At 37.9% G+C, this 26,991-nt stretch overlaps 1 protein-coding gene across 6 annotated transcripts in view; it reads right to left on the reverse strand.

Annotated features, from left to right (window-relative positions):
* The window catches only part of DGKB (diacylglycerol kinase beta), a 331,752-nt gene extending 316,552 nt beyond the window's left edge, over positions 1–15,200 (reverse strand). For all 6 annotated transcript variants that reach the window (XM_075706287.1, XM_075706284.1, XM_075706289.1 and 3 more), the window contains exon 1: positions 15,131–15,200. In XM_075706287.1, the coding sequence (XP_075562402.1) occupies positions 15,131–15,200 (70 nt within the window). The remainder of the gene's footprint in view (positions 1–15,130) is intronic.
* Positions 15,201–26,991: the final 11,791 nt, after the last annotated feature.

Raw genomic sequence — 26,991 nt, forward strand, 5'->3', positions numbered from 1 at the left:
CTTACGGAAAAGACTGAGCAGATAAACACAGGCAGTTAGTAAAACAATGCAGAAATCAAATCCCCAGAGATGCTTCACAATCTGTAAAACAAAGCAGATGATCAACTCTTCTAATCTAAAACTAGTTGAGAACTGTGGGCATATGTTTCTTCTTATCATCACTCTATTTTTGAAAGATGGTATGGGTATGTGGTCTGTAAGAAGCTTGGCCTAAAAACACTAGAATGCTATTAGAGACAAGTTCATAGTGATATATTAGCAGTCTGAATAAGAGAAGCACTTAAAAAAACTCACCTGCTGTTATATACAAGACTAATCACAATTAAAAACCCCTAACAGAGTTTGCCTTAATCACCACCTCAGAACACTACACATACTACCCTATGGCACTAGAATTTGTGCGGCAGGCAGCAGAACACAACTTCTCCGTCACTGGCAGCACGAACAGCAAACCCCTATGAAGAGAGCTCTCGTGTATCCCCGAGTGCTACTACATTGACTCCTGAAGGGGAAAAACAGGACCTGACAAATTCTTTCTACATGGGAGAGAACAACTTCTGTACATATAACATCTCAGGTGGGCATTCCTATCCAATAAAATTATGTCATTCCTTATCTTAAATAACATCTTTCAGGATAAAAGCTGAAGTACACACCAACTGGCAAGTTTAACATACAAAATTAAGTGACATGGTACGTTCCTTATTCATTAACCCAAGTTATTTAGAGCAGTTTATGCAGCTTTATTCACTAGAAGCAACACAACGCTCAATGACGTCTGACTCAGTTTCAAGCCAAAGACTTTCTGTAGTGCAGAGACCATATTGCTGCTTTCCACTGAAATAATTAAATGGAGATGTGATTATAACCCGCTGTGCATAATGATGCAAAATTTGGTATTGCTTTTTGTATCAAGACAGATCCTGAATAAAGATTAACACATTTGTGCCTGGACCCCTTAACAAAACTTTTCAGATGCATCCCTCCCAGGGACAGGCTACTAAGCTGCAGAGATGACTGGATTTGTTTGGGGGGTTTGGGTTTGTTTTGTTTGGGAGGCGGGAGGGGAGGGGGTGGTGTTAGCCAAAGATGCTACACAGGTTTTATGGCTAGATAACAAAATGGGGATGGAAAAAAGGAGGGAAAAAGAAGAAACTCAGGTTCTTATGAAAGCTTTAACAGTAGGAAAACTGTTAAAGTAAACTTACGTTATTCTTAAAAAATATGAGATTGGATAACTTTAATGTGTACACAGAGCTGCAAAGTATTTATCTTAAGAGTAGAGTCTGTCCTGAAGAGTTTGCAATTTGAAGAGCAGCTTAGTAGTCCTCCTACATAATCAGTCATTACAGCTCTAGAACGCTGTTAGAAGGAAGTACTACTCCGACACTTGCATCTTGAAACCTAATCCGGAAAAACTTCAGTGCATGCTTTGATTTAAACACATAGTTACACTGGGAAATACTTCAGATTGTGCTTTCATACCATTTGGGAAAACTTAATTATATTTTGCCATTCTTTTTGTGGATCCCTTAAACTCCCAGAATCCTCTTAAAGCACTGATAATTTAAAATTATACCATAGTGTCATATACTGTCTGGAGATATCATGGTCCTCTTTGGAGGTATCGCATGTTAGACTATAGATGAAATAATAAGTTTGGACTTGATGAGCAACGTGACAAAATTCATTGTGTCTGAAGCAAAATATAAAAACATGGTTCTATACCTGAAACAAAGGAATATGAAATGGATCAGTATTCCTTTAACTAGTAGCTAATTCCTAATTAACTAACATCTACTAAAATAATTCTGAATGAATAATCATTTCTGATTTATTCTAGAATAAGAGCACCTCCAAAGGCAATGCAAATTTCAAATTCCAGTTTGAGTACTCATTCGAATTCACCCTCAGCCAAAATTAGCTAAATAAGTAGTCAAGCTTTAGAATCAAAAATAACAGCACTTCCACACATTTTAACAAATTTTAATAATAAAGACTTTATAGAAAACGTTCTACAGGGCTCTCTACAGAAGACAGAATAGTTATCTTAGAGTAATTTAAATTATTGTTACAAGATAAAGTTTGGCTAGCTACTAAGGTTCTATGTGAATTCTTTTCCTTCTGCCCCCAGGTCATTCCTCTCAATCTTACTATTTGTTTTTCGGGTTTTTTTTCTAAATTATTTTCTACAACCAAACACCCAAATGGCAAATAAGAATTTCCAAAAATCAACCTTTAGGTACTGAGCTCTGTTGCAGCTCTTATCTGCTGTTCTGACTCTTTAAAATCCTTGATTTTGTCCTAGTCATATCTTTCTGAGATCTGTTCTTCTCTCAGTTTCCTTAAATCACTCAGTGTATTACCTACAAGTTGTAAAAATACCACGGATCCATGAATTTTGGTCTACCAAAAGGTGGTATACTCCAACTTTATTTGAAACCATTTGTTTTGTTTTGTTTTCCCATGGTTTAATGTTCAATTATTTTTATAGTTTTTTCCCCTTCTGGACTTTCATCTTTTTCGTCCCAGGAACTCTGAATCTCCTGTGTTCATGCTGCTAAAATGGTACAGTTACCATCTGTTTGTAACCTTAGTTCAAAACTAGAATAATGTACTTATCTTGCCACTCTTTCTTTGCATCTCTTCAATGTGCTTTCATCTTCTCTAGTATCATTTCAATAATTTCTCAAACCCTTAGAGCCTATCCAGTGCTGAAGTGCCTCTGTTCAATAAAGCACTCAGACACATACTTAAAACTGTCTTCCCATCCTCCTCTCATAACCATCTAAAATTTTCACTGTGTTTCCTTCCATTCATTTCAACCTCTACAATACGTAGGCTCTTATACAATATACAGCCTATGCTTTCTTCCAAAGCAGTGATGTCAATAATGACTGCCAGGGTGTTTAATTAATCTATTCTGATACAGGTAAGGATGCTAGATTCTGTCCCATCTCTGTAGTGAATTTCAAACATAATTAACGTATTAAAAGTAGGAGTGGCCCTCTACTTTAAAAAAAAAAAAAAAAAACAAACCACACAAACAAAAGCAAAACCAACCAACAAACAAACAACAATTAACAAAGCATTTTAAAGCTATTTGGTGTGCCTTCATGAATGAAAACACCTATTACTAGGCCAGTTAATTCTGGGAAAAATATTCTTCAAAACGAATTCATTATCAATAACTATAATTACTGCTACAATTAATTTGAGTGTCTCAATAATGCATATTATTTATAACTTTTTTATGTTGAAAATAAAATCAAGAATTTATATTTTCAGAAACTATGCAAGAAATCTTATATTGAATTTAATCACAAGTTCTTTTCTCAATATTCTATACTGGTTGTAGCAAAATTGTAAATTATAAACCACACAAAATCTGACAGTTCTAAAAACAAATTTAGCAATCAGTAATGTCCTCAAAAAGCCATTACATTTTGCAATGCAGCCAACAAAACTATGCAGTGACACTCCATAGCACCCACTAAAAGTCTTCCAAAGCCACACAAAAAGTAATATATTTTTAGTGCTTGAAAAAACAATGAAAACATACATAATTATAAGCACATTTAAAATTTTTGCTTCTTTTAATTGGCAGAAGACAACGGAGAGGAATGCAAATCCAGGGCCCTCCAGCCCTAAGAAATGGCACAGGGAGAGGCCTTCGGACACCAACAGGCAGCTCTAAGCCCACTCTTTTTCAAACAGAGGCCTCTAATTCTTGATTTGAACCATTAAGAGCAACATATCTCCTGTTCTCAAGAGCAGTAAGGAAGGTAGCTTTGGTTTCTTTCTTCAGAAATCCAAGAGAGGCGGAACAGTGTAAGCAGTAACACTAATAGCAAAGTATTTTTTTTCAGTGGACGAGCCGCTTTCCCCTCCTCTCGTCAGGCATACGAAGCTTTGCTGGGCTGAGAGAACCTGCCACAAGCTACTGGTTCTTTGAGTTCATATCCCATAAAAGCAAAGAAGGATCATCCTTTCTCTCAGAGCTATTTTTCTGCAGTTTGTCTGATGAGTCATGGATTGTCATCATTTGAATTACACTTTCAAGCTCTTCTATAGAAACACAAGGACTAAAAATACATGCTTTTAATGAGAGCTGAGATTCTGCCACAGTCACATGGCTCCCCAATTAGTCCATTCTCCCTTCGTTTTGTTTCTTCAAGGCTTGGTGAACTGTAATTCTCTGTTTGTGACATCAGGCTCATTTCCACAGCAACCAATTGAATTATCCCCCAAATCTTTATAATAGGGAATAAGCAACAGGAACAGATGAAATCTTAAGAAACAAAAGCTTCTCACTGTTTACATGCAAATGTCCATAGAAACAACCAAACAATAAAGGAAAAGAATATGAAAGATACACAGAAACACAGGAAATGTAACAAAGGCATAATCAATGTTTATACATTTTGCTGTGTATAAATACACGTTCAGTAATTTTATGACCGCATGTCAGATTTGTAATAACCACAATATGTGTTCAACACCAGTAACAGCTGATGCTGCATCACCGAAGGTAAATGACTGGCAGCATATATCTGTGCAGCTTCACTTCTAGAAAGGAATCATTATTTTTGACAGAGGAAACAGAAACCAAGGTGAGATGACACCATTTGCCTTTCAGGATTCTAAGACAGGAGTTATTGCTGCCAGCCACCATACACCATGGATCCCAGAGGACTAGGGTTTCTATGTTGGACTTTGTAGGAACTCTTTAGATTTGCTTCTTGCAACAATATCCTTGAAAATGGAAATGCATAGTCATTGACTTTTCCCCTAAAGACTTACTCATAATTCCCTTCTACTGCAACAAAGGCCCAGCGTTTGGGAGCCTGACTATATTATTTAAGAACCATGGATCTATCTGCATGTCTAAGAATTAACACAAGCCCTGTTACTACTGGCAGTGCTAGAGTTCTAACTTAATCTTTCCCAGATACCTAAACAGCCACTATGCCCTCAGTGGAAACACTGGAAACTTAGTAACGTAATCTAGAAATTAATATGATTATCATAAAAATAAAGGTCAAACACCATCCAGTCTCAGCAGAACCAATTCAGTATCTGTACTGTACTGAACTATTGTGTTTCACTGCTCAGTAAGACTGAATAAATATTACAGCCTTCTCCAGGTGTTGCGATTGCCTTCTCTCCCCCATTCTCCTGGATGAAGCAGATGTGCAAGATGGTTGCAAGTAAATTACCGTCTTCCAGTGAGGCCACCAAGCGCTCCTGATGACGGGACAGTGCCCTATTCATCACACAGCAAGCACGGCCAGTGACTCTCTGTGCTGAGATGATGGGTTTTAACAACAGCCTTTTCTAACAGTATTTTACCTCTGAAGTCTGGGATCAATGCAACTTGGTACTATCTAACAGGCTGCATCACTTTTCTCCTTCTCTAATTCCTTTAATATTTTCTTCCATATGAGATCTAAATAGGTACAAAACTTAGACACTTTCACTAGCTTTCCCAAAATGGACAAATAAAAGTGTCATAGCACTAGCACAACTGAGACCATTTGCTCCATAATACTTTTGTTACCCCTAAATGAAAGTTGCAAGTTTCTGAGCCATCGTATTTTTGACCCTGCCACTCAACCATTCAGGAACCAGAAGCAGCCCTTTAGGACAGGAATTGAAGCTAAAACCAGCTGGTGCTTCATTGAACTGATCCTACCCTGGCCCAATTTGTCAACATCTTTAAAAATTTTGAATTACAACTTTACTCTAAAGGCCTAGCGCCTTCTCTGCTTTTACTAAATGGACTAAGTCTCTTTCTGTTATGATATATGACCTCTTGCTAGCAGCCTCCAGTCAACAGCATGAACCAGCAACAGTAGTCTTGCATTTTCCTGGCCGTAATCCCTTTATATCAGAACTCCTGAACAAGTCACATAGTTCTGGGAGCATCCTGTTCTGTAGAGGAAGAGGGTATCTCATAAACAGCAGAGTATGTCCCAGTTTTGCCATCTGATAGTCACAAATGCATATAAATTCATTATTTTCCCCTCTTAAAACATGTCTCCCTGCAGCTGGCATACAACGTTTCTTGCAGTCAGAAGATGGGAGAATCCCTGAAATTAGCTAAGACATGCACATAATACTGTATTAAGATCACTTTTAGGATTCTCAAAAGTCACTCAGTGTGACTTTACTTTGTGCCATTACTACGTACAATTCAAATAAAGTTTTAGGAAAGCCTTTAGTTTTTAAAAGATTGTTTTAAATTAGAATATAGTAGCCTGAAAGGGAATGAAAGGACTCAAAAGCATTTGCCTTTGTCATGAAATAAAAGTAACTCCCAAATAATTTGATAGACCCTTTAGTCAAAGTAAGGAGGTTAGCACTCTCTCCTGCATTGTCCTTTTCCCTAAACAGCCTACTGTACCTTAAACAAGCTGGATGGTCTTCTTCACTATGGGCATGGAAGCAGGAAAAAGGTTCTGCATACACCTGAGTAACCCACCTGACTGCCATGAGAAGGTTCCTCCTTACAGCTGTGGACAGAGTCAATGTGACACTGTTTACTCTAGACAGGTTAACGGGAGAATTGACTGGCTTCTGTTTAGGTAAAAACATATCTGCTAGTTGTAGATAGGCATATATCATGGCAGGAAAACTAAGCATTTTAAGTCATTAGAAAGCCCACCTCAGAGATCCAGGTTGTACTGTATTACTGTAGGTTTATCAGGTTTTTTCCTTCAGAAATGCTTGGTTTATCATACCTATCTTACAATCTCTTCAAGACCTAACACAGAATTCCTGATGAGAGAAAGGAAAGAAATCCACCAATACGTCTGCAGCTGACATTGGTGCCCAGCTCTCCACCCCCCACAACAACTTAATCTATGAAACAATCTTCAGAGGCCAAGTCCCAGCTATGACTGGTTAAACGAAAAATAAATTCACACCTTTGTATCTTTTCTATTCTGGATTTCAGTCTAACACGAGTCAAGGTTGGATCTAATATCCTTATTAGTGCAGACTATATATAACCACCTTTCTTTGGACAGAGTTCAGCTTTTTTTAAGAGTAAATCTGACTAGAGCCTAAACCTATCAGATATAATATTTCTATCCCATTTTCTCTAAATTGGTACAACACAGAAATGTGCACCAGGCATTTAAATTCACAGATCTTAAGAAAAAAAACCAGTGTGTTGTACCAATAAGCATAGTTCATAGTTCACCTCTCAGAACTAAAGCGAGTGCCCCACGAAACCCTTGAGTGGACTCCAGTGGGACTCTCAGATTTTTTTTTTTTTTTTTTTTTTTTTTTTTTTTTTTTTTTTTAGTTTCCAGTCACAGACTCAGAACTAGGATTCAGACTGCACAAATCATCAACTGGCCCCTTTTTCTGCCCACTCCATCCCCAACAGGCCTTGCAAAGAGGGGATCTCTCACTAGACTCATTATTCTTCTCCATGAAGTTCTCCAAGTGCGTGGGGTATCTTTCAGCCAGTCTGACAGGCTCTGATAAAACTTTATGAGAACTTATTTCCTCCATCTTTACTAACAGCAGCAGAAACACCATACTCCTAAAATCCAGTACTTGGGGTAAAACTATTCTGAGTAATCGCCAGCAATTTTCTCTCTCCACTTTGCAAACAGCCAAAAATAGCTGGTTTTAGCAATTTATTCTTTGATGAGGCCCATTTCCTCATTAGAATTAGCACAATTCCATGGAGCACCAGAAGCCTGGGACCCTCTGAGGGATTGCATAATGGCCCATAGCTGCTGGTGACCAGCTGCCACATGTATGAAGTTCCCTGCAGGTTATCAAGAAAATCTTTTCCATCTGTGAGGGCCACAGAATCAAACCCACCCAAGAGTCTCTGACAATTTAATTCTGGACCAAAGCTTCTGCTGACCTTCCTGTTTCTCTTCAGAGAACTTTTTCAGAAGTTCCTCCTTCCTGTTCCACTATAAAATTCTTACACTGTCTAGTCCTTGCAGTAGCTATTGATGCTACATCAAAAGATGCTGCAGCTGCTGATGCTGTTCCTGTTCTCACAGCCATTTCAGTAGCACTCCAATATCTATTTCTATCTTCAGGCTGTGACAGTCTGCCCAAGTTCTCCTCCACCAGCCTGGGAAAAAATCACTGCCAAAAGTTTTGCAAAAACTCTTTTTCAGGCTTCTTCCTCAGGGCACATTTTGTTGACAAACTCAAAAAGGACAACACAAAACCAAGCTATTTCCCCAGAGTGCACATGCTGCCAGAGCTCAGAGGCCTTTTCTTCCGCCTCCGTCTCTCCACCTACTAAGGGAAGGGCGGACCTTCCTTCTTTCTTTTAAAGCCTAGCTGAATCATGAAACAGTCTTACTTTAACTGTTTCCAATCCCTTCAATATTTTCTCACTTGCTTTTGGAACAGGATCCTCTACACTCCCGTTAACATATAATTTGGACTATAATAGCCATAACACTTCATTTAATAAAAAGAAGATACAAAGTTCATTTAATAAAAAGGATACAAAAAACCCTGTCCAAACTAATCAAACATGCCATACAGATAATAATCCCAATAAAGCTATTTATATTGTTTTTCTCTCATGTCCTTACAATTCAAGCTGCTGTTAGGAGTAATACAGAACTATACATATACTTGGTACTATAGTGTTTAGAAGAAACAGTCTCTGCCTGAAAAGTCCTGTATGTACACTACCCTATGCACTTTAAGTGACATTTTTATGCAGAAAAAACCCTGCATCTTTTCGCCTTTCTTTCCCAGAGCCAACATTGATCATGAAATCTAAAGGACAAAAACGAATAGGAATTTTCTTCTCTTGAGTGCATGTATTTCCCTAGAATCTTCAGTATTTGGTGTGGGTTACATTATTGTAGTTGTTGTTGTTATTTTTCTTATTACTACTATATAATGAGCACACCAGTTACCTCAGTTCTCTCTCTTTTCACATATTTATCCAAGGTATTTTAAAACCAGGCAAAGATCTAATGCAAAATATTTTCTACTATTCTCTCTTCAGAACAAGTAAGAAGAGAGGAGATTTTTAATTTGACCAGCAAGATGGACACAGAGGAACTGTCCTTGGAAATAATTATTCTTCCAAAAACCACGTACATGCATATTAACTGCAAAGAGCAAAGTATTTGGTAATATGCTCTCTGAATTCTAGAAATACACTTTTCATCTTTTTAAAGTTATACTTAAACTGTTCCAAAAAATTCATTTAAAGCCCCAAATTATTTAAGTATGGCAAGCAGATGAAGAAAGGTCTTAAATTGGAAGTATAAAGTTGCCTTGAATTGAGCTTGAAAATAATTTGGTAAAACAAAATTATGGATATTCCTTGGATTAATTTACCAGATTAATTCACTTACTATTAAGTTCTAGGTGTCACTTAGAGGGAAATGTTTTGTGATTAGGAATAAGTGGTGGAGAACTCATTCTCCTTTGCTGTTCAGTTACATTTATGGAGATTAGGAAAACTGGTATGTATTCAGGAAATAAATTTTACATTCAGGGTTTGTGTTCGCCAGACAATATATGTGGATAAAGCTGAGAATCATACTATAAATATGTGATGAAGATGACAGGCAGACAAGATGTGGTAGGAACTTCTCAACGGGATACCAAGGACAGTATTTTGCACACAGAGCTAGAAGCAGCCCTTGTTTGTTTAACTATACTTGCAAGAGTAGACAAGCTATAATCAAGCTGACAGAAGATAAATTAAAAGTGGAACTACATTAAATGGAGCAAAGTATCTTTCAGTCAGAAAGTGGAAAGCACATGTCCCTGTCCGAGCACTAGAATCCATGTCAGGAATTTAATGGGCTTTATAGTGAAAAATTCACACACCTACTTTGGTGACTAAAAAGGGGATTTAGGCTGAATTCAGACATCTAAGCCCCAGGACAGCTCCATCTACAGTGTCCACACTCAGTCAACTGCAGTTCTGCGCATGTAACCTAACTCTGGAAGTACTTTGAGCTTATTATCCGGTATCTCAATATGGTTTGAAAATTCCTTTACATGACTAAAGTCAGTTGATGCAGAAGAGAAGCAACTCATCTAGGCTCCTCCTAAGCTCTGTTACAGTCTAAAGATAAGAAAAGGCACTTAATTTCTTTCTTAGAACCTGGATGGACCCATTCCTCTCCTATTCACAGAAACCATAATACTTGCAGATGTGACTGATTTCAGCAAAGTCTGGCAGCAACAGTCATCTTCATAAAACAGGTGGAAGTGAGACAGGCTTGCCTTCTGGTTAGGGAAAAGACTGAGGATATGCATTCAAGACCAAGGTTCAACCTCAAAAGACTCAAACTGAAATCTCTCAACTCCTACAAAGTGTGCCCTGTCTGCCATGCAGTAGAACAGTCTGGGTTACCACGCCTTCCAATACTGGATCAAAACTATCAGACCAGAAAGGTGGTGTGTGCGTGTGTGGAGGGCAGCAGCTGGGGGTGTCACACAAGCAAAACACTATCTTACTCTGCAGCCAGCTTACGTTGAGGAGATTCAGCTTCAAAAGGCAACTCTGTGAGGGTTTTTTCTGACCACAAAGCAAAAATGCAAAACACTGGCAAATGCACTTTAAAGAGAATATTTTCTGGGTGGATAGGCACACGAAATGCAGAACACCAACTCCTCTCCTGAAAATAAATGAGCAAACTTTCTTAACCAAACTTAGACTCCAAAGAGAAGCAGAAATTGAAATACACCCTGTGCTTAAAGTTTCCTACTGGTTAGCACAAGGCACCTCAGCACACCCCCTCTTTGGGCTCATCTACTGAAGGTATCTGTTTTGCATCAACAAGAATAGATGCTCTGAATCATCAACACTTAGTATTTGAGCATAGCAATATGATATAGAGGTGTGTGAACTCTGAATTCTACCCACTGAGCTCAGGTCAGTCTAGTACACTCCTCTCTAACAGTTTGCTTAAGAATGTCTTTATGTTTTCTTTTAATTAAATCTTCACCATTCAGTATTACTACTTTTTATTTGCACACCAAAACATGTGTACACTAATACATCAGAAAAATCTCTTTTTGTAAGTCTTATTGTTTGAAGGGCTGTACTATTTTCTTTCAGTCTTATGCATATCTTACTATCAATTACATGCATAAATAGACACAGATTAAAAAATAATCCATGTATGTTTGTATAATGAACTTAAAAGAACAGTTCTTTTCATATTTCAGCTTACTGCTGTATTGGGTTTGCATGGCAAGGTTTTGGTAGCAGGGGGGCTACAGGGGTGGCTTCTGTGAAAAGATGTCAGAAGCTTCCCCCATGTCTGATGGAGCCAATGCCAGCCGGCTCCAAGATGGACCCGCTGCTGGCCAAAGCCGAGTCCATCAGTGATGGTGGTAGTGCCTCTGTGACTATTAAGAAGGGGAAAAAACTGCTGCACAACAGCAGCTGAGAGAGAGGAGTGAGAATATGCGAACTCTACAGACACCAAGGTCAGTGAAGAAGGAGGGAGAGGAGGTGCTCCAGATACCAGAGCAGAGATTCCCCTACAGCCCGTGGTGAAGACCATGGTGAGGCAGGCTGTGCCCCTGCAGCCCACGGAGGTCCACAGTGGAGCAGATATCCACCTGCAGCCCATGGAAGACCCCACACCAGCACAGGTGGATGCACTCAAAGAGGGCTATGACCACATGGAGAGCCCGCACTGGAGCAGACTCCTGACAGGACCTGAGGACCTGTGGAGAGAGAAGCCCACACTGGAGCAGGTTTGCTGGCAGGACTTGTGACCCTGTGGGGGACCCACGCTGGAACAGTCTGCTCCTGAAGGACTGCACCCCATGGAAAGGACGCACACTGGAGCAGTTCATGAAGAACTGCAGCCTGTGGGAAGGACCCATGTTGGAGAAGTTCTTGGAGGACTGTCTCCCATGGGAGGGACCCCACGCTGGAGCAGGGGAAGAGAGTGAGGAGTAATAAAACAGCTTGGTGGGCACCTGGCATCCAATCAAGGTGAACCCACGACAGTTGTACAAGAGTAATTCTGATTTCAGTGACCTCATTAAGTAGATTTGACCATCAGCTACTAAGAGTATGAGCCAAAGTCACTGACATCCAAGGTAGACAGGTTTTTGGGAGACTACACTCTTTGTTCCAGTACTCACTTCAGGCCTGATTCAAACTAAAATAGGGATTATAAATATTGTATCTGTAAATTCAAGAAAGCGTATCTGTTAAAAATTTCCATAGTTAAAGTAACATTCTAATTTACGTAAGATTTACGAAGTAAAGTCTATACACCAAACTGAATGAAAGGTAAAGCAAATGATACATATCACCAGGTAAGTGGAAAACAAATCACTTCACTACAAATTCCCTACTCTATGCCAGAGTCCTTCAGTGAAACCTGCTCCTTAGCACAAGGCAAGGCTGGGGCTCATCACCAACACTTGTTGGCAGGCAACTGCCACAAAGTCAGCCCTCCCTACAGTACTGCCTTCTGACACCCAGATCATCTCTCCTTCCTGCAGGAGACCCACTGGTACCTCAAGTCACATACCGGAGAGAAGTGTGCAATGCCTTTGATTTATTTAAAAAACAAACAAACACACACACACAAAACAACAACACAACACCCCCACAAAAAAACACAAGCCAGCCAAACTCTACTAGAAATTCGGTAATTTTTCAGTTCACTATCTTGGCCTGTTCAACAAAGACAAGGAAACATCAAAGCAATTATATACTCAAACTTCATAAAATTCCACATGATTTGGTTACTATATAGTCATGAGTAAAGGCAACTACTGTCACAACATTTCATACCTCTGCATGTTAGACAAAATTGTATCAAATTCAAAAATGTTGGATCCAATTAAATATTTATTTTTTTAAAATTGCATTTTAAAATCTTAAATCACACATTTAAAGATACTGTTATTCAGTCATTTACAGTCATTTAGCAAAATTAAATTGGACAGCTCAGAAATTCAAAATAAGGCCCATAGCTGGGTTATATTCCCTTGGCATTATATATCAAAGTCTATATACCATTAACAATTTTTTTTTCCTAATTGCCCTCAGAAATTGAACTATTTATACAAAGATGCATCGCATTTCACATTTTCGAAAAAATAACATCCTTCTATTCCAGACAAGGAGAGGAAGCTTGAAAGACACCATGTCTTTCTTTCATATACACACACAAACCTGAACAAACAAATACAACCAATTTCACCAAATACTTTATCCTGATATCAATAGTTCTGTTAAAGCAATGGATCTTAACTATGGTGTGTGCAAGAAGTGCTGGAGGAGCAAAGGGAAGCAGAAAGAAAAGAAATATGTTAAATGCCCTTTTTTCCCATAAGGAAGACTATAAATACTTTGGCACTCACTGCATCAAAGGCTTAAATTATAAGAATGCATAGACAAAGAAGAACATAATTGTTCTCTATTAGAAGTCTTAAATTTCTGCTGTTGAAAAAATTAATGAAGAAACATTTTAAAATATTTTCCCAGGAAGAAGTAAATATTTTCAGAAGTCTTTTTTTTTTTTTAAACTGCTACACAATGTTTACTATCCATTTGGTGATATAATTTAAAAGAAACACGCTTATTCATATCAAACGTGAAATACAAAATTTTCTTTGCAATGGTCTCTGAAGGCAACAGAATATCAATACAAAATTTGGATGTGTTCTTTGTAAGCTCCATGTACTTGCATCTTGTTTCCCTTTATTTAATGTTTCTGTGCATTACATACAAATCAAAGAACTACTAAAAAGCATGGATATTTTAATTTCTCAGACTCATACTATATCTTTAAGACTTTCTTTTAAGGAGGAGGTAGTAACTGATTAAATACCAGACAGGTATCAATGTCTTATGTTCCACTATGAAATGAGAAACAAAATAGCTCCTTACCTGGTAACATCATTAAGGATTTAAAGTAGTATGTGGAGCAAATTTAGTTCATCTCTATAGCTTATCCTTTGAGACAAGAAGGTGGCATGGGGTGGAAACATACTTTCTTAATAAATAGAATACTCTAAACTATACAGCAATTGTAGAAAACTGTGAGACTCAAATACATCTGTTCCAGAAAGCATCATGTAAATACTTCTACTGGATTTTTTTTTTTTTTTGGTTCAATGACATTGCATTATATAAAGTATCATTCATGGCTTAACTTGATATCATGAAAATATTATGAAGCTCTATCACATTCCAGTGGAATGTACTATTAAAGGTAACTCTAATAATCATTTTATAATTATTCTGTTAGACGACTACACTGAAATACAATTAAGTATATACTGTGATGTCATAAGCACAAAAAAACAAACAAAAAAAAACAATCAGCAGTCTTCATTTTACCTTACATGCAAATGTTTCCTTCAGTAATATATCAACAACATTCATAAATCATATGAGATTTTCTCAGTTTTTAAAAACACAAATTTAGATTACTTGTCATACAGGAAAACTCCTAAACATTCTTGACCTTTTCCAGTCCAGTTCTTACCAGGCTTCATAAACCGCCTCCCAAATCTAACTTCTCATGCTCAGTATCTGTCCTTTAAGCACGTAATTCCAAGCCATTTAAGTTGCTCAGGCAACTTAAAGGAGGTTTTGCCTGAGCAATAACTATAAAGAACTCAATCTTCAGCTTAGAGAGTTTTTTTGTTTCCTGCCCTTTCACAGGACAACTCCTCCTTCGCACTGTTTATAGTATTAGAAACACCTTCATATTGAACACCTTAGATGTGTTTCTCCTGGAATCTCTGTGTTTCCTCCATGATTGAGCAAGCCTTCTTTTTAACTACAAACCCCACTCTAGTGGCCTACAAATTGTTATGGTGAATTTAAGGTGGCAAAGCCATGAAAATACACTCTCCAAACACCCATAGTCACATAACCCATAGTCAGTCTACATGGTACCATATTGGATAATAATTGTTCAGTAAAAAAAAAAAGTTACAGACCCCAACTGATTTTTTTTCCCCTCCTAAGAACATATCTTTTGGATTAAAAAACATAAACCATAATTTAGCCTCTTACTTGACAGTGAATAATTTCAATAATATTATAACACTGTATTCTCCATTCAAAAATATTCTTAATTTTTAATTAGCCATAAAATCACATATTTTAAAAATTACTTACATTCTGCATATTTCTGAAGCTGAGAGAACTCTCCAGGACTAAGGTTAACCCACTTCTCCTGGCTCGACATACTGGCAGTAAGGGTCCTCGTTACATATCAGAAAAACATTCCCTTTGACCCAGGTGATATAAACTCCATAAAGATTCGTAGCTTCAGTTCACAGTGCTTGGAGACTGGAGAGATGGCATCAGTCTATGTGGATGAAGTTTTTGATGCTATGAACTGTTCCCAATGTGTTGGTTCAGTGGTGAGTTACAGCACTGTTAAAAGAAGAACAAACACAGAAGCATAAATACCAGTTTTATTATTGAAATAATTGTAACTGATAAATATTTTCTTACATACAGTTTTGCTCAAAACCTTTCCATACAATATTTGTCCATAAATAGTTTTATACTTATTTCCAAATTTTATTTTTATAATTCCAAATGCTTATATGCAGCGCTGATAATAAAAAATTATTGATTGTTTATGATCAAATGGTACTGGACACATTGCGTGGGGATGTTTCTGTTTCAGTAACAACCACTGCAATAGCAGATACTACCTATCAGTAAACTTAGTTCCCTACAATTTTAAAATGGGATTCAGGTAACTGGGCTTGTATCCAATTACGTTGTTGTACAGTGCTGTGTGGCCTTGTCAGAAATGTTCTGAAGCTTCTAACTCCCCATGTCAAAAATTAAATGGGTTCTGCAGTTTGGTGAGAAATTCACATGAGAGCTATATAAATATTAACTATTCTAACAAAACAGTAGGGCTTTGATTTCTAGAATGTCACAACATTACTGAAGTCACAACTTAAAATCAAATATAACTGTTGGCACCATTGCAAATCAGTTCAGGAAGAAAAAAAAAAAAAAGGATCAAACGGTGGGTGCCATCTCATTCCGATTTTATGCAGTTTCTACCTCCCTAGGGCAGACCTTACAAAGGCAATGAATTAGCAACACCACTCCTTGCACCAAAGGTAGGATACTTTTCGTCTAATTTTAGCCATCTGGAATTCAGGTACCTCATCTGAGATTGTCATCCAGGGCTCTCTCTTTAATCAGCAGAAAGAGACAGGTGGTCCAGACAAGCAATTAATCCCTCCAGTTTCAACATAATCTTAAAATGTGATGAATTGCCTTCTTGTGGTATTTATCTTTTGCTATTGATTACAGAGGTTGCCTAGATGACAAGTTTAGACTAGAAAGCTACTTTTAGACCATAAGTGGAATCTCTTTATATGCCTAGCAACGTGGCATTTACAAGGGTCAGATTACAAAAAGAGCAAAGGAAAAATTCAGACCAGAAGAGACTGACACAGTAATGGAAAGAGTGCTAAGGAGGAAGATACTGGCAGCTAGGAGAGGACAGAAAAAGGAGCAAAATGTCATAAGCGGGGAAGGGAGGAAAAAAAAAAACCCAAACCCACCAAAAAAACCCAAAGAAATAGAGTAGCTAGGAGCAGAAGCATATAAAGATAGATACACTCACCCAATGATCCAATGATACACATCTTTTTTATCCTATCTCACATATATGAGTGTCATTCCTAGACAAAGAAATTCAGGAAGAAAGACGCCTTGGTCCCAAGAGCATGCTTTCATTGCTCTCAGGCTCTTCTTGGCGAATGATTTGAGTATATGTAGCTATATTATGAGCAAGTAAGGTTATCCAACTAAAACAACTGCGCAACAGACTACCTGGCAGCTGCCTTGTCTTTTTGAAATTGAACCAGAAGAGACTCCTATGCTCTTCGTCTCCTCAAGTTAGAATAAAGGATAAGTTAGAAGAGGCAACATCTAGAAACTTTGATTGAACAAATAAAAACACTTAAAAGAAGCGTAGAGATTGGTACGGAAAAAGCAACATTAACGTGAATAATGTTGGCCAAGTGCAAAGCTCATCGGCCCTCAAACAGCAGTGAATCTATGTCAGTGCCAGAAAAAGGGCAGTAACTACAAAAGCTAAAAGTGATATTCAGTAAGAAAAGCTATCATTCTGTCTTGAGAACCTCCTATTTATGACAAGAGAAAATAACTATGGTCAACGGGGACATTTTAATCAAATTAGAGATGTTTCATTTCTGGCAGTTGATTAGATTGTATTGAAGACAGTTTTATTTCTTCAGATAGATATATTTTTCTCATATTTTTGACAACTGATTAGGTTTTACTGAAAATGGTTTTGTATTTGCATAATTGATTTAATAGAACCAACATTTTCTACCACAATTTCATCCAGTATTACTTTTTGTATTCTTACCTACATTAGCTTCATTACCTGTAAAAGCTAACATTGCTTAATCCTGAGAGAGATTATCTCAGTTATTTAATATGAGTATTTGTGATAAGCAGCCTACCACTAGAATTGCTATCGCTAGCAAGGTAATAACTGCTGTGCACTCTAAACCTATCAATCTATTCACGTCCAATAACTTTATCTGACCACTGTCTGCAGGGTTTGTTGCATACGCAGTACATGGGCAGGGAAGACGGATGTTGTCCCATTGACTTCCCCTTCTCCAACTTCAGATCTAAACAACCACCTCTGATATCCTTTCCCCTTTACCAGACACCCAGGCTCTATTGCCTTCAGTGTTGCAAGAAAAGGTACATGACCCAAACAAGAGGGGAGCAATGGAAAAATTTAGCATGGGCGTGGCAGTCCACAGGAAAGAAGATGTAGCCTGCACGTAAGCCAGCAGAGTTATCACGGAAGATACAACAGAGTTTAAAGCTACCTTATTATCTTGGAAAACTCTCCAAATGCAAGTTCCTTCCTTTGAAAGGGAAGACTGTGGGGGATCTAGTGGAACTAATTTGCCAAGTTTAATCTGGGAGCAGTAATGGGGAGGTAGGCAGTCCTCTGAGGATGACTTGGTCTTTGGACTGCAGCCAGCTCCTACACACCACCTCAGTGCACACTATGCAGGAATATGCAGAAATATAATGGGTAAAATCTCAGCAGAAGGAACCTTGTAGAGGCTTCCTTTTTTAGCTTCCTATTAAGTTCTGCTGCACGGAGTCCTAAATAAGGAAAGGTCCCTGATCCCTGCAGCCTTTGGTTTTCAGTTAAACCTTTTATACTAGCATTTTCCCATTTTATATAGATAATAATGTAGCTATAAGAAATCAAGCACATTATACAGATGCTGAGGACAAAAGTCATACATGCGTATTTTTGTTATATGGTATGTGCCATTTGTTAAGGTAAACATTTCAACATCATCTATATCTTATACAGTATCTTAATTTCTGTAGAAGAAAATATTAATTTACATTATGTTTTTCTGTAGTGTTTAATTTAAATGCATTCTTTTCAACTTTTAGTGCTCTTTTTCTCAGTACTCCAGGAGGGTCATGCAGTGAGAAACCTACACTTAAGTACATGAAGAGGAAAGCAGTAACAGGGATAATACTATCACACAGGTAAAAAAAAAAAAAAAAAAAATTGAACTAAAACATTAATCAAATGTGCTTGCTGCCAAGCAAAATAAAGATCAGCAGCACTAAACAGGTACAAACAGTGATTTGACCTCTCCACGCAGAGATAAATTACTTTGAAGAACACACTACAGCATACTGTTAAAATACACAGGACGTCAGGTAGGGAACTCTTTCACTGATCCACTAAGAGTTTGACATATTCCAAGAAACTCAGATCTGGGCACACATTTTGTTAGTATCTACTTCAGCAAGATTCACATCCCTCTCAACCAGACACAAAGCAGCCCTCACAAATAAGAGAAATTAGAAACACTACATTAATAAACCATTCATTTTATTACAAAAAGAATTAGAAAAAAAAATTCTTCCTCCTCTATCCACTGACAATAATAAGTCTTAGAATTCCAGTCTCTCTTTTATAATGTGTTTTTCTTTCTGGATTTGAGGGTTTATTAAGTTTTCTGTCAGGATTCCTACCAGGCCACATACCCAAACTAGGAAGCAAAGCTTTGTTAAAAACTCTACAAATCAAATTACTCAGCATTCAGCCAACAATGCTAACAAACTTAGATTTCCAGGAATTCCCCATGCCACTGAAATCCTCAGTTGCTCTGCAGCAACAAGGCTGAGGAGAGAAGAGAAAGGAATACAATGGAGGAAAAAATAAATATGAAGGCACATTCCCTATACGCCAACCTCAACACTCAAATCATCTCATTACATCTCATAAAGTCCTCACTGCAAGGAAAGAGGAGTTTTCGGAAATTGTGGGCTGGGGGCGGGGAATTACTTTCAGTCCTACAAAACCAATCAACAACACTGGGTTCAGTTTCAAACTTCGATTCCAGAGGAGGACCGTGCCCTGTGCAAACATGTCCAGCTCCTCAACCAACCCAACTCCCTCTGCTTCCTCCTGAAAGGCAGGAGGGCTTCTTCTGGGGTGTCCATCCCCACCGCCTGAAAGCATGAAACTCCCCTTAACGCTTGCCTCATGGGACTTTTCTGTGTTCACTGTAACAGGGAAACCTAAAACAGCCTAGAAACTGGCTTTGGAATTACTCAGCGATTTTTTGCTTTCTACCAGCCCTTCCATAACGTACATCTCACATACAATTTCATCATTACCAGTTACTCCATAAAGGTGGCACAGGATAAAGCTGATGGCAAGAAGGGGTGCAGGTGACAAAATGACAGATCTTAAGTAAGCATCTTCCATGCTATGTAAGACTGAGACCTTCAAGTCCTTTTCTCCCATTTCCCTCTGGTTTAGTATGCTTATGTTTTATTGGGAAAGAAGGAAAAAAGATGAAAAGAAAGAGAGAGAAAGAACATGAACCCTAAGGAAACAAGATTCCTTCCAGGGAAACTACAGTTCTCCACATCATCACTGATTAGTGATTTTTGCCTGAACAGGAATAAATAACACAGAATATTTTATACCTTAACTGCTATGGAGGCCAAAACTATTATGCTTTTCAAGAAATTTTCTGTACAGAATGTACTTGCTATTTCCTTCAGTTGGGTCCTACACCTTCACCACAGTTAGCTACATCCTGTGACTTCAACATGGGTGACATCATGGAATTTCCAAAGAAGAATTTTTGCATGTCAGATACCACATGCTGACACATACACATGAAACAGTTTTCTCTATTAGCTCCTGCAACCAGTTCAGAAAGCAAGTACATTCTTTTTACTGACAAGACCAAAGCATCTTTCCTCTGAAAACTCAGTGTCATTTGTGGGCTTAGCAAACAATGGAAAAGTACACATTTCATCAACACTGGTAGAACAACTCAGCCTTCGTGTGTAAAATATATTCTCTTGTGATTGTATTTTAAGATCTATATAACATTAATATGTAAGGATTACAATACACTAGTGCACTATTTATTCTCTATTAAGCAAGCTGTTCGGATCAAAGTACGTAGTATTTCCTGGGCACTGAAGGACCACGCTTGCTGTTTGAACCCCCAGGATATTCTCTGCACTGAGGTTGTTATTGTCAAAACAGCTGAACAAAAAAAAAAAGCTAACAATCTCTAATTTTTTTGAAATACAGGCATTATGTACAGATATCTAAGACAATTTGTGTAGGTATTTTTTTCATTCATTTTACACTTTGTAGAAAACAATGTCTCTAATGACAGAAATATGCCAAATTCGCAGAGTTGAAAGTTTATTCTGAAGAACTTGGGGGGAAAAAATCCAATCAAAAGCATCTGCTAAGCACTATTCTGATTTCTTTACTCTCAAATACAGAAGTATTATGATTATTTATAATTGCTGCTGGATAAACAGCATGGATGAAAAAGAGCCCCCATAACAAAACACAACAGCTTCTTCCTACATAAATTGCATATTTTACATAACAACATCCTCTTGGTTTTTTGCAGTATTTAGCATACATAAAGTCATTTTAGTAGCACACATTCTTTTTCAATTTAGCAAAGGATGCTTACTGATGTAAATTAACATAATTCTGCAATATAAACTCTAAACATTGATACACTGAAATTAGTGAAAATTTGCTTACCAAGCTGAAAATCTCTCCCTTTTAAGGAGCAACTTCAACATAGCTCAAAAGCATGCATGTTTTCCCGACTACTTTATCCCCAGGTGTACTAGTCTGGGGCATGTAAAAACATCCATTTAAATTTTAATACAAAGATATGGACTGTATTCCTCAGAGAAGCAATTATTCAAATTCACTTCCTCAAATTATTTATATGGAATGTATCAGTAAACACTGGGAATACATGCAGCATAAAAACCACTGTGATAGGATATGCAGAATACTTGAACCTTTGAGAAAACATTTCACCAATACTATAGTTTGTGACAGTGAGAAATATTAGTAATAAAAACTGAGCACCGATAAAAACTGATCAGAATGCAAGATAGCAACATCACTAAAAATAGTTACTTATGCTTAAAATACAGGCATACATTTTACTTATATTTTTTACTTTACTCTTCATGTACCTTAACTTCATCACATGACTACTTTAAAAGCAACTTCAGATAGATCTTAAATTTTCCCAACTCCTAAGCTTGCTATTTCCAAGTTGCTGCACTAATTACCTACCAAGTCAGAAGAACTAGGTTCAAATTTCTCAGTGTTGTCTTCACTGAAAGAAATATTGAAATAAATGAAACCTAAGAAGAATCTAGGACAAGGAAATAACAGAATGTATATGTGCTGATGCATCATAGGTTTATAAAGGCTTTCTTCTTGCTTTAAATAATATAACTGAATAAACTAAAAATTAACTGACACTTTTTCAAACTGAAATTTATTTTATACTTATTAGAGAAAAACCTTCTCTAAGTGAGAGTCATGGAGCTGTTCCCAATGCTAAAAACTTCTCAATAACAATTTCAGGAAAACAGATTTTTAAAAGTGAAAATTTAAAAAAGAAATTTGAGGAGTTACTCATAGAATCATAAAATCGTTTAGGTTGGAAAAGACCTTTAAGATCATCCAGTCCAACCATTAACCTAACATTACCAAGTCCACCACTAAACCAATTAAGCGCAGAGCAGCAACCCCACGCCTCCTGGCTTGGTAGCTGGATTATTTTTAATGAAAGTAAAAACTAGGAATCATTAAGATTGGAAAAGACCTCTAAGATCATCAGTCCAATCATCAACCCAACACCACCATGCCCACTGAACCATGTCCCCAAGTGCCACATCTACCCATTTTTTGAATGCTTCCAGGGATGGTGACTCCACCACCTCTCTGGGCAGCCTGTTCCAATGCTTGACCACTCTTTTCGTGAAGAAATTCTTCCTAAGATCCAATCTAAACCTCCCCTGGTGCAGCTTGAGCCCTTCTTATCATTTTACGTCCATGACTAAACAAGCAAATTTGTCCATAGGGCCAAAAATTTGGTACTAATTATGACTAAATGATCACACTGTATAATATTTTGATTGTATAAATGATTGTTTATAAACATTGAAACTAGGAGGGGAAAAAAAAATTGACCCCACCAAAAAGCAGACAATAAACTGTTTAGACAGGAAAAATTTCTAGACAGCTGTTAGTATTTTGAAATTGGTGAATTTCAAAAATACACTATTTGAATATTAACAGCCTTAAAAGAAGGCTGAATCACTAAGGCTTATGACTGGTATTCTTTAATAAATGGAACAAAGCAGTCTGAGACAGAAAGCACAGGATCTGATAGGTGTAACTATGTAATCTGTAGGAAGTTCTCTGTAATACATCACATTTGGCTGTCCCCTGGATAAATCACTCTGCAGAGAGATCACTCTGTAGAGAGGATTAATCACGATTCTTTCCATGTCACCCGCTACTATTTCTATATATCCACCAGAAACTCCAAAATTTAGAACACCACAGAATAAACATCCTAGGGGCAACCTCTACCTTCTAAAGTGTGCATCTGCCACCTTCCCCAAGAAAGCCAGCTCCAGAAGTGTGGTGTCAACTCCCTCAGTGTCAACTCTACATAGGTCTCCCCACAACTGGCACCACAAGTATCTGAGCCCATATTAGCAGAGCTTAAAGCTCTTCAACTGTTATCTGCCACGTGTTCTGCCTCTTTTCCTTCCATTCCCTCTCATGGGACGAACTGTAAATTCTGCATAACAATTAACTTTTGTTGGTAATAAGCTACAGGGTTTTTTTTATTTAATTGTTGGGTTTAATCAATCTCTCCGTATTTAAGTGCTCTAGGGGTGATTACATTAGAGGAAGGCAAAGCTGAAAAGGGTAATTTACAATTGGAGAAGATTTCTTACGATCCTTAATTTCTTGGGGCAGAAATTCCTACTTCATGCTCAGAATTAAGCCTTTGAAGAGATGTGCTTTAGTCTTGTGACAAAAATGTTCCACTGTGCTTGAGGAAAAGATTTGTTAACTGCTGTCCTCATTCCAAAGCTTTATGCACTTTTAAAATAAACTGGGAACAGGGCATTGGAGTGCCTTTTAAATAACTTGTGAGAATTTAAACTTGATTTAATCTTCAGTAGGAAATCTGTACGGAGAGTAGAGATCAGGTTAGCAGGCAGGGTAATGGATTTTATAGCAGAAGTTCATGCTGTGTTGTTTTCTACTAGCTGGATATTTTCTTTTTCTTTTTTCCCTAGGGAGAGCGCTACATGCAGGAGTTGATTAAATTATTGTAGTCCTGGGACATGAAGAGCCGGCACTATGTCACTGTCCACTGGGATAGCGTGGAGCCTTCTAGACAACAACAAATGGTTTCATATTTACTCACAAGTATTACTATAGAAGAGTTCACTGATAGTGAGCTACCAAAAGGGATATCAAAGTGGGATGGGCCCTTGCCTACAGGAATGCGTATCTGCAGCCAAAGGAACCTAGGTGATGGCAGCAGCATCTCAAACTACTATTCCCTGTTCACCCACGCAATTCCTGACCTGTGCAAATTCAGCTCCAAGGAGATGATAATTTCTGGGTTTGTGAAGGCTCTGTGAACATCACCATTTGTGCGTTCCTAGCATTTGCTCTGATGGCACGTCCACGCTGCCACCAGAGGCATGGGTGTGCAAGTGGAGCACGTCTGAGGCAGTTTTACTGAAGCAAAGCCAGAAGCAAATGGCCAAGTCAGCCCAGCACCACGAGCACCAGGGCAGGCTCTGCACCTCTGCCCAACCTCCTGCGCACACGCCAAGCAGCGCTGACGTCCATGCTGTCACAGTTTCACAGCTCTCAGTACCTGAAACTACTACTTAAAGGCAGCTTGGCCTCACCTCTTTCAACAGCATAAACACACCTTGAGTCTCCTATCTCATACCCTTATCAATTTTCCTGCAGGTTAGATACTGCCATTGACTAAACTGAGACAGAGAACTGGCACTGGTGGAACTACACACCAGAGATTTGGTCAGGGATGGAAGTGCATTTTCTGATTGAGGGTCCCTCATTTGTTTGTCTTTCTGTCCCCCCCAGACAGACTTACAGCTGTAAAGACACAACTTTAACACACTGACCCATCTTTCAGATGGGACAACACCACCTCCTCTGGGTTAACCGTACTGATTTTTTCAGAGGAATATGAGAAGATGACAATGACGTTTCTGTCCTCCACCTACTCATTTCAGGATATTAAGTCATTACATTGTAAATGTTCAGCCTTTCATCCAAAGACTCCATCCTAAACTCCACCATTTTAAACATGTTAAGCTGTCTTCAGAATGCTTTGTAGCTAACAAATGCCAATATTCCCATGGATTTTTTTAAACAACTAAGAATTGGTAATTATACTTTTAATTGACAAAGGTATATAATTGCACTTTTATGCAACTTAGGTTTGTGTTCTTTTTCCATGGTGTTCAGTTTTCAATACGAAATCTTACTTTTCATAGAATCATAGAATCATAGAATGCTTTTGGGTTGGAAGGGACCTTGAGAGATCATCTTTTGTTAATTTGTCTTTCCCTGCGTTTTTCCCATCTTAAAGAGAAGAAGAAAAAACGTTGATCCTGTCTCCTCTTTCCCTTGGAAATTCTTTGGCTGAGCTAGCTTATATTATGCTTGCATTTTTTAAAGTATTTCTCTCTGGAGAAAGGCTTTGCATTTCTGTTATCTTTTTCTAGCATGTTTTTCTCTGGAGTTCTACCTAATTATTTTCTCTCTTTAAATGTTGCAATTAATTCTCTTCAGATTTAGCTTATGTTTTCACACAGTAGTCCTTGGCACTAACGTTATTGCTATTGTAAGTATGATTATCTAAAGATAGGAAAAATGTGGGACTGGCAGAAAGTAGTAAAATATTTTCTAACACATGAAGCTTTCAGACACACAAGCCTTTCCTCAAGTCTGAGAACAGATGCAGGAAACTTCAAGCTAAATATAGGTTAAGATCAATTTTGAGTTTAACTTAACTTACGCTATGTTATTCTATAGTTTGAGAGAAAAGGGTAGTTAGTATCCTGTTGCAGGTCTGGACTGCACGCACATATCCTTCAGGATGTGCTTTTGATTTTGCTTACTTTGTCTATAGACTGCTGAAGATACTGCTGGAGGGGCCACTGGTGGCACTTTGCCCCTCCTGACATCTTGAGGGCAACAGCATCACCTGTCCTCATGAGCCTGTGAAGACAAATGTCCAATTCTGCCACCTTCCAGTTCTTTTTGCCTACACTACTGATAAACTTGGGAACAGCCTGCTTAGAATACAGTAATAAAACATGTTCAAAATTACCTGAGACGAGACACAGGATAAATGCATGTGAAGTTCTTATGATACTCCAGTGAGCAATTTGCCTTATATATGTGGTTGTTGGATACAAAACTGAACTCACTTCACAGGACTGTAGCTTGAAATTTCAAACAGTTTCCCCTGACTTTGCTGAATGTTGATGCTTGTGTTTCCTCATCCTCTACAATTCCATGGGGACCTACAGGATTATGCCCAAGGCAGTTTTAATGTTATCCACAAATTGTAGTCAAGAGCCAAACAAGTATTAAATAATCTCCATCTCCATCCTGGAACACCTTTTACAGCACTCTACCTCTTCTAGTGTAGGTCATCCTTCTTTCTCTATTACTATGTTTGTCATAAACTAAAAATTATCTATGCATACTTCCGAATCATAAACATTGTCACTTGAAAACAATTAATCATTTTCTGTGCAACTCATTTTTACCATAGCTTTAAAAAGCAAAAGATCTATCTAGTGGTGGGGGGGGGGGGGAACCTTACTCCATTATGACAATCTTTTTAAGCCTTACATCAAAAAGACTTACCTATTAGAATATGGCAACCAATGAAAAGAGAAATCAAACGGGGTGATAAAGTAAGGAAAGCAGAATAAATACACAAACACAAAAAGAAACTAAACAATTATTTTTTGTTTCTGTGCTTAAATTGTTAAAGAATTCCTCCCCAGTGACCCCAAAAAAAAGTATAATAAAATGGATGGCAGCTTGGTAACACTGCATTTGTTCTTCTATAAGTGGAGTAATTACGTAATTCATCTTCTGGACTCCACTCCCACACAGAACAGAGGTATCAGATAAGAGCACTACCACCCCTGGTAATACTAATTACAGATGTGCTGTCTCCGTGCATGTATAGTCTTATCTTTTATGGCAGCAGTGCTAATTACAAACAACTGCAAACCTGTATCTACTACACTATTCCGTATCTATAAAAGTCTTTCTGCTTTCAACCTGCAATCTCTTTTGCTGGTTTTGTTAGTTTTTTAGATGAAGCACTGGGATGCACACACTGCATTTGATTCATTGCAAGTCAGAAGCTCAAGTCCTTTTAAATTGTTTCCTTTACTTCAAACTTTATGATCCTACAACTTAACATTTAGAACTTGCGTGTATAACTATCTTAAGCCAAGTGAAGATGTACTCACTGAAACAAAGGTGTCTCAAACAGAAATGTTTAAAGTTTCATCTACGCTGATAACTA

This window comes from Pelecanus crispus, chromosome 2 (genome assembly GCF_030463565.1).
Source record: "Pelecanus crispus isolate bPelCri1 chromosome 2, bPelCri1.pri, whole genome shotgun sequence".
Taxonomy (NCBI): domain Eukaryota; kingdom Metazoa; phylum Chordata; class Aves; order Pelecaniformes; family Pelecanidae; genus Pelecanus; species Pelecanus crispus.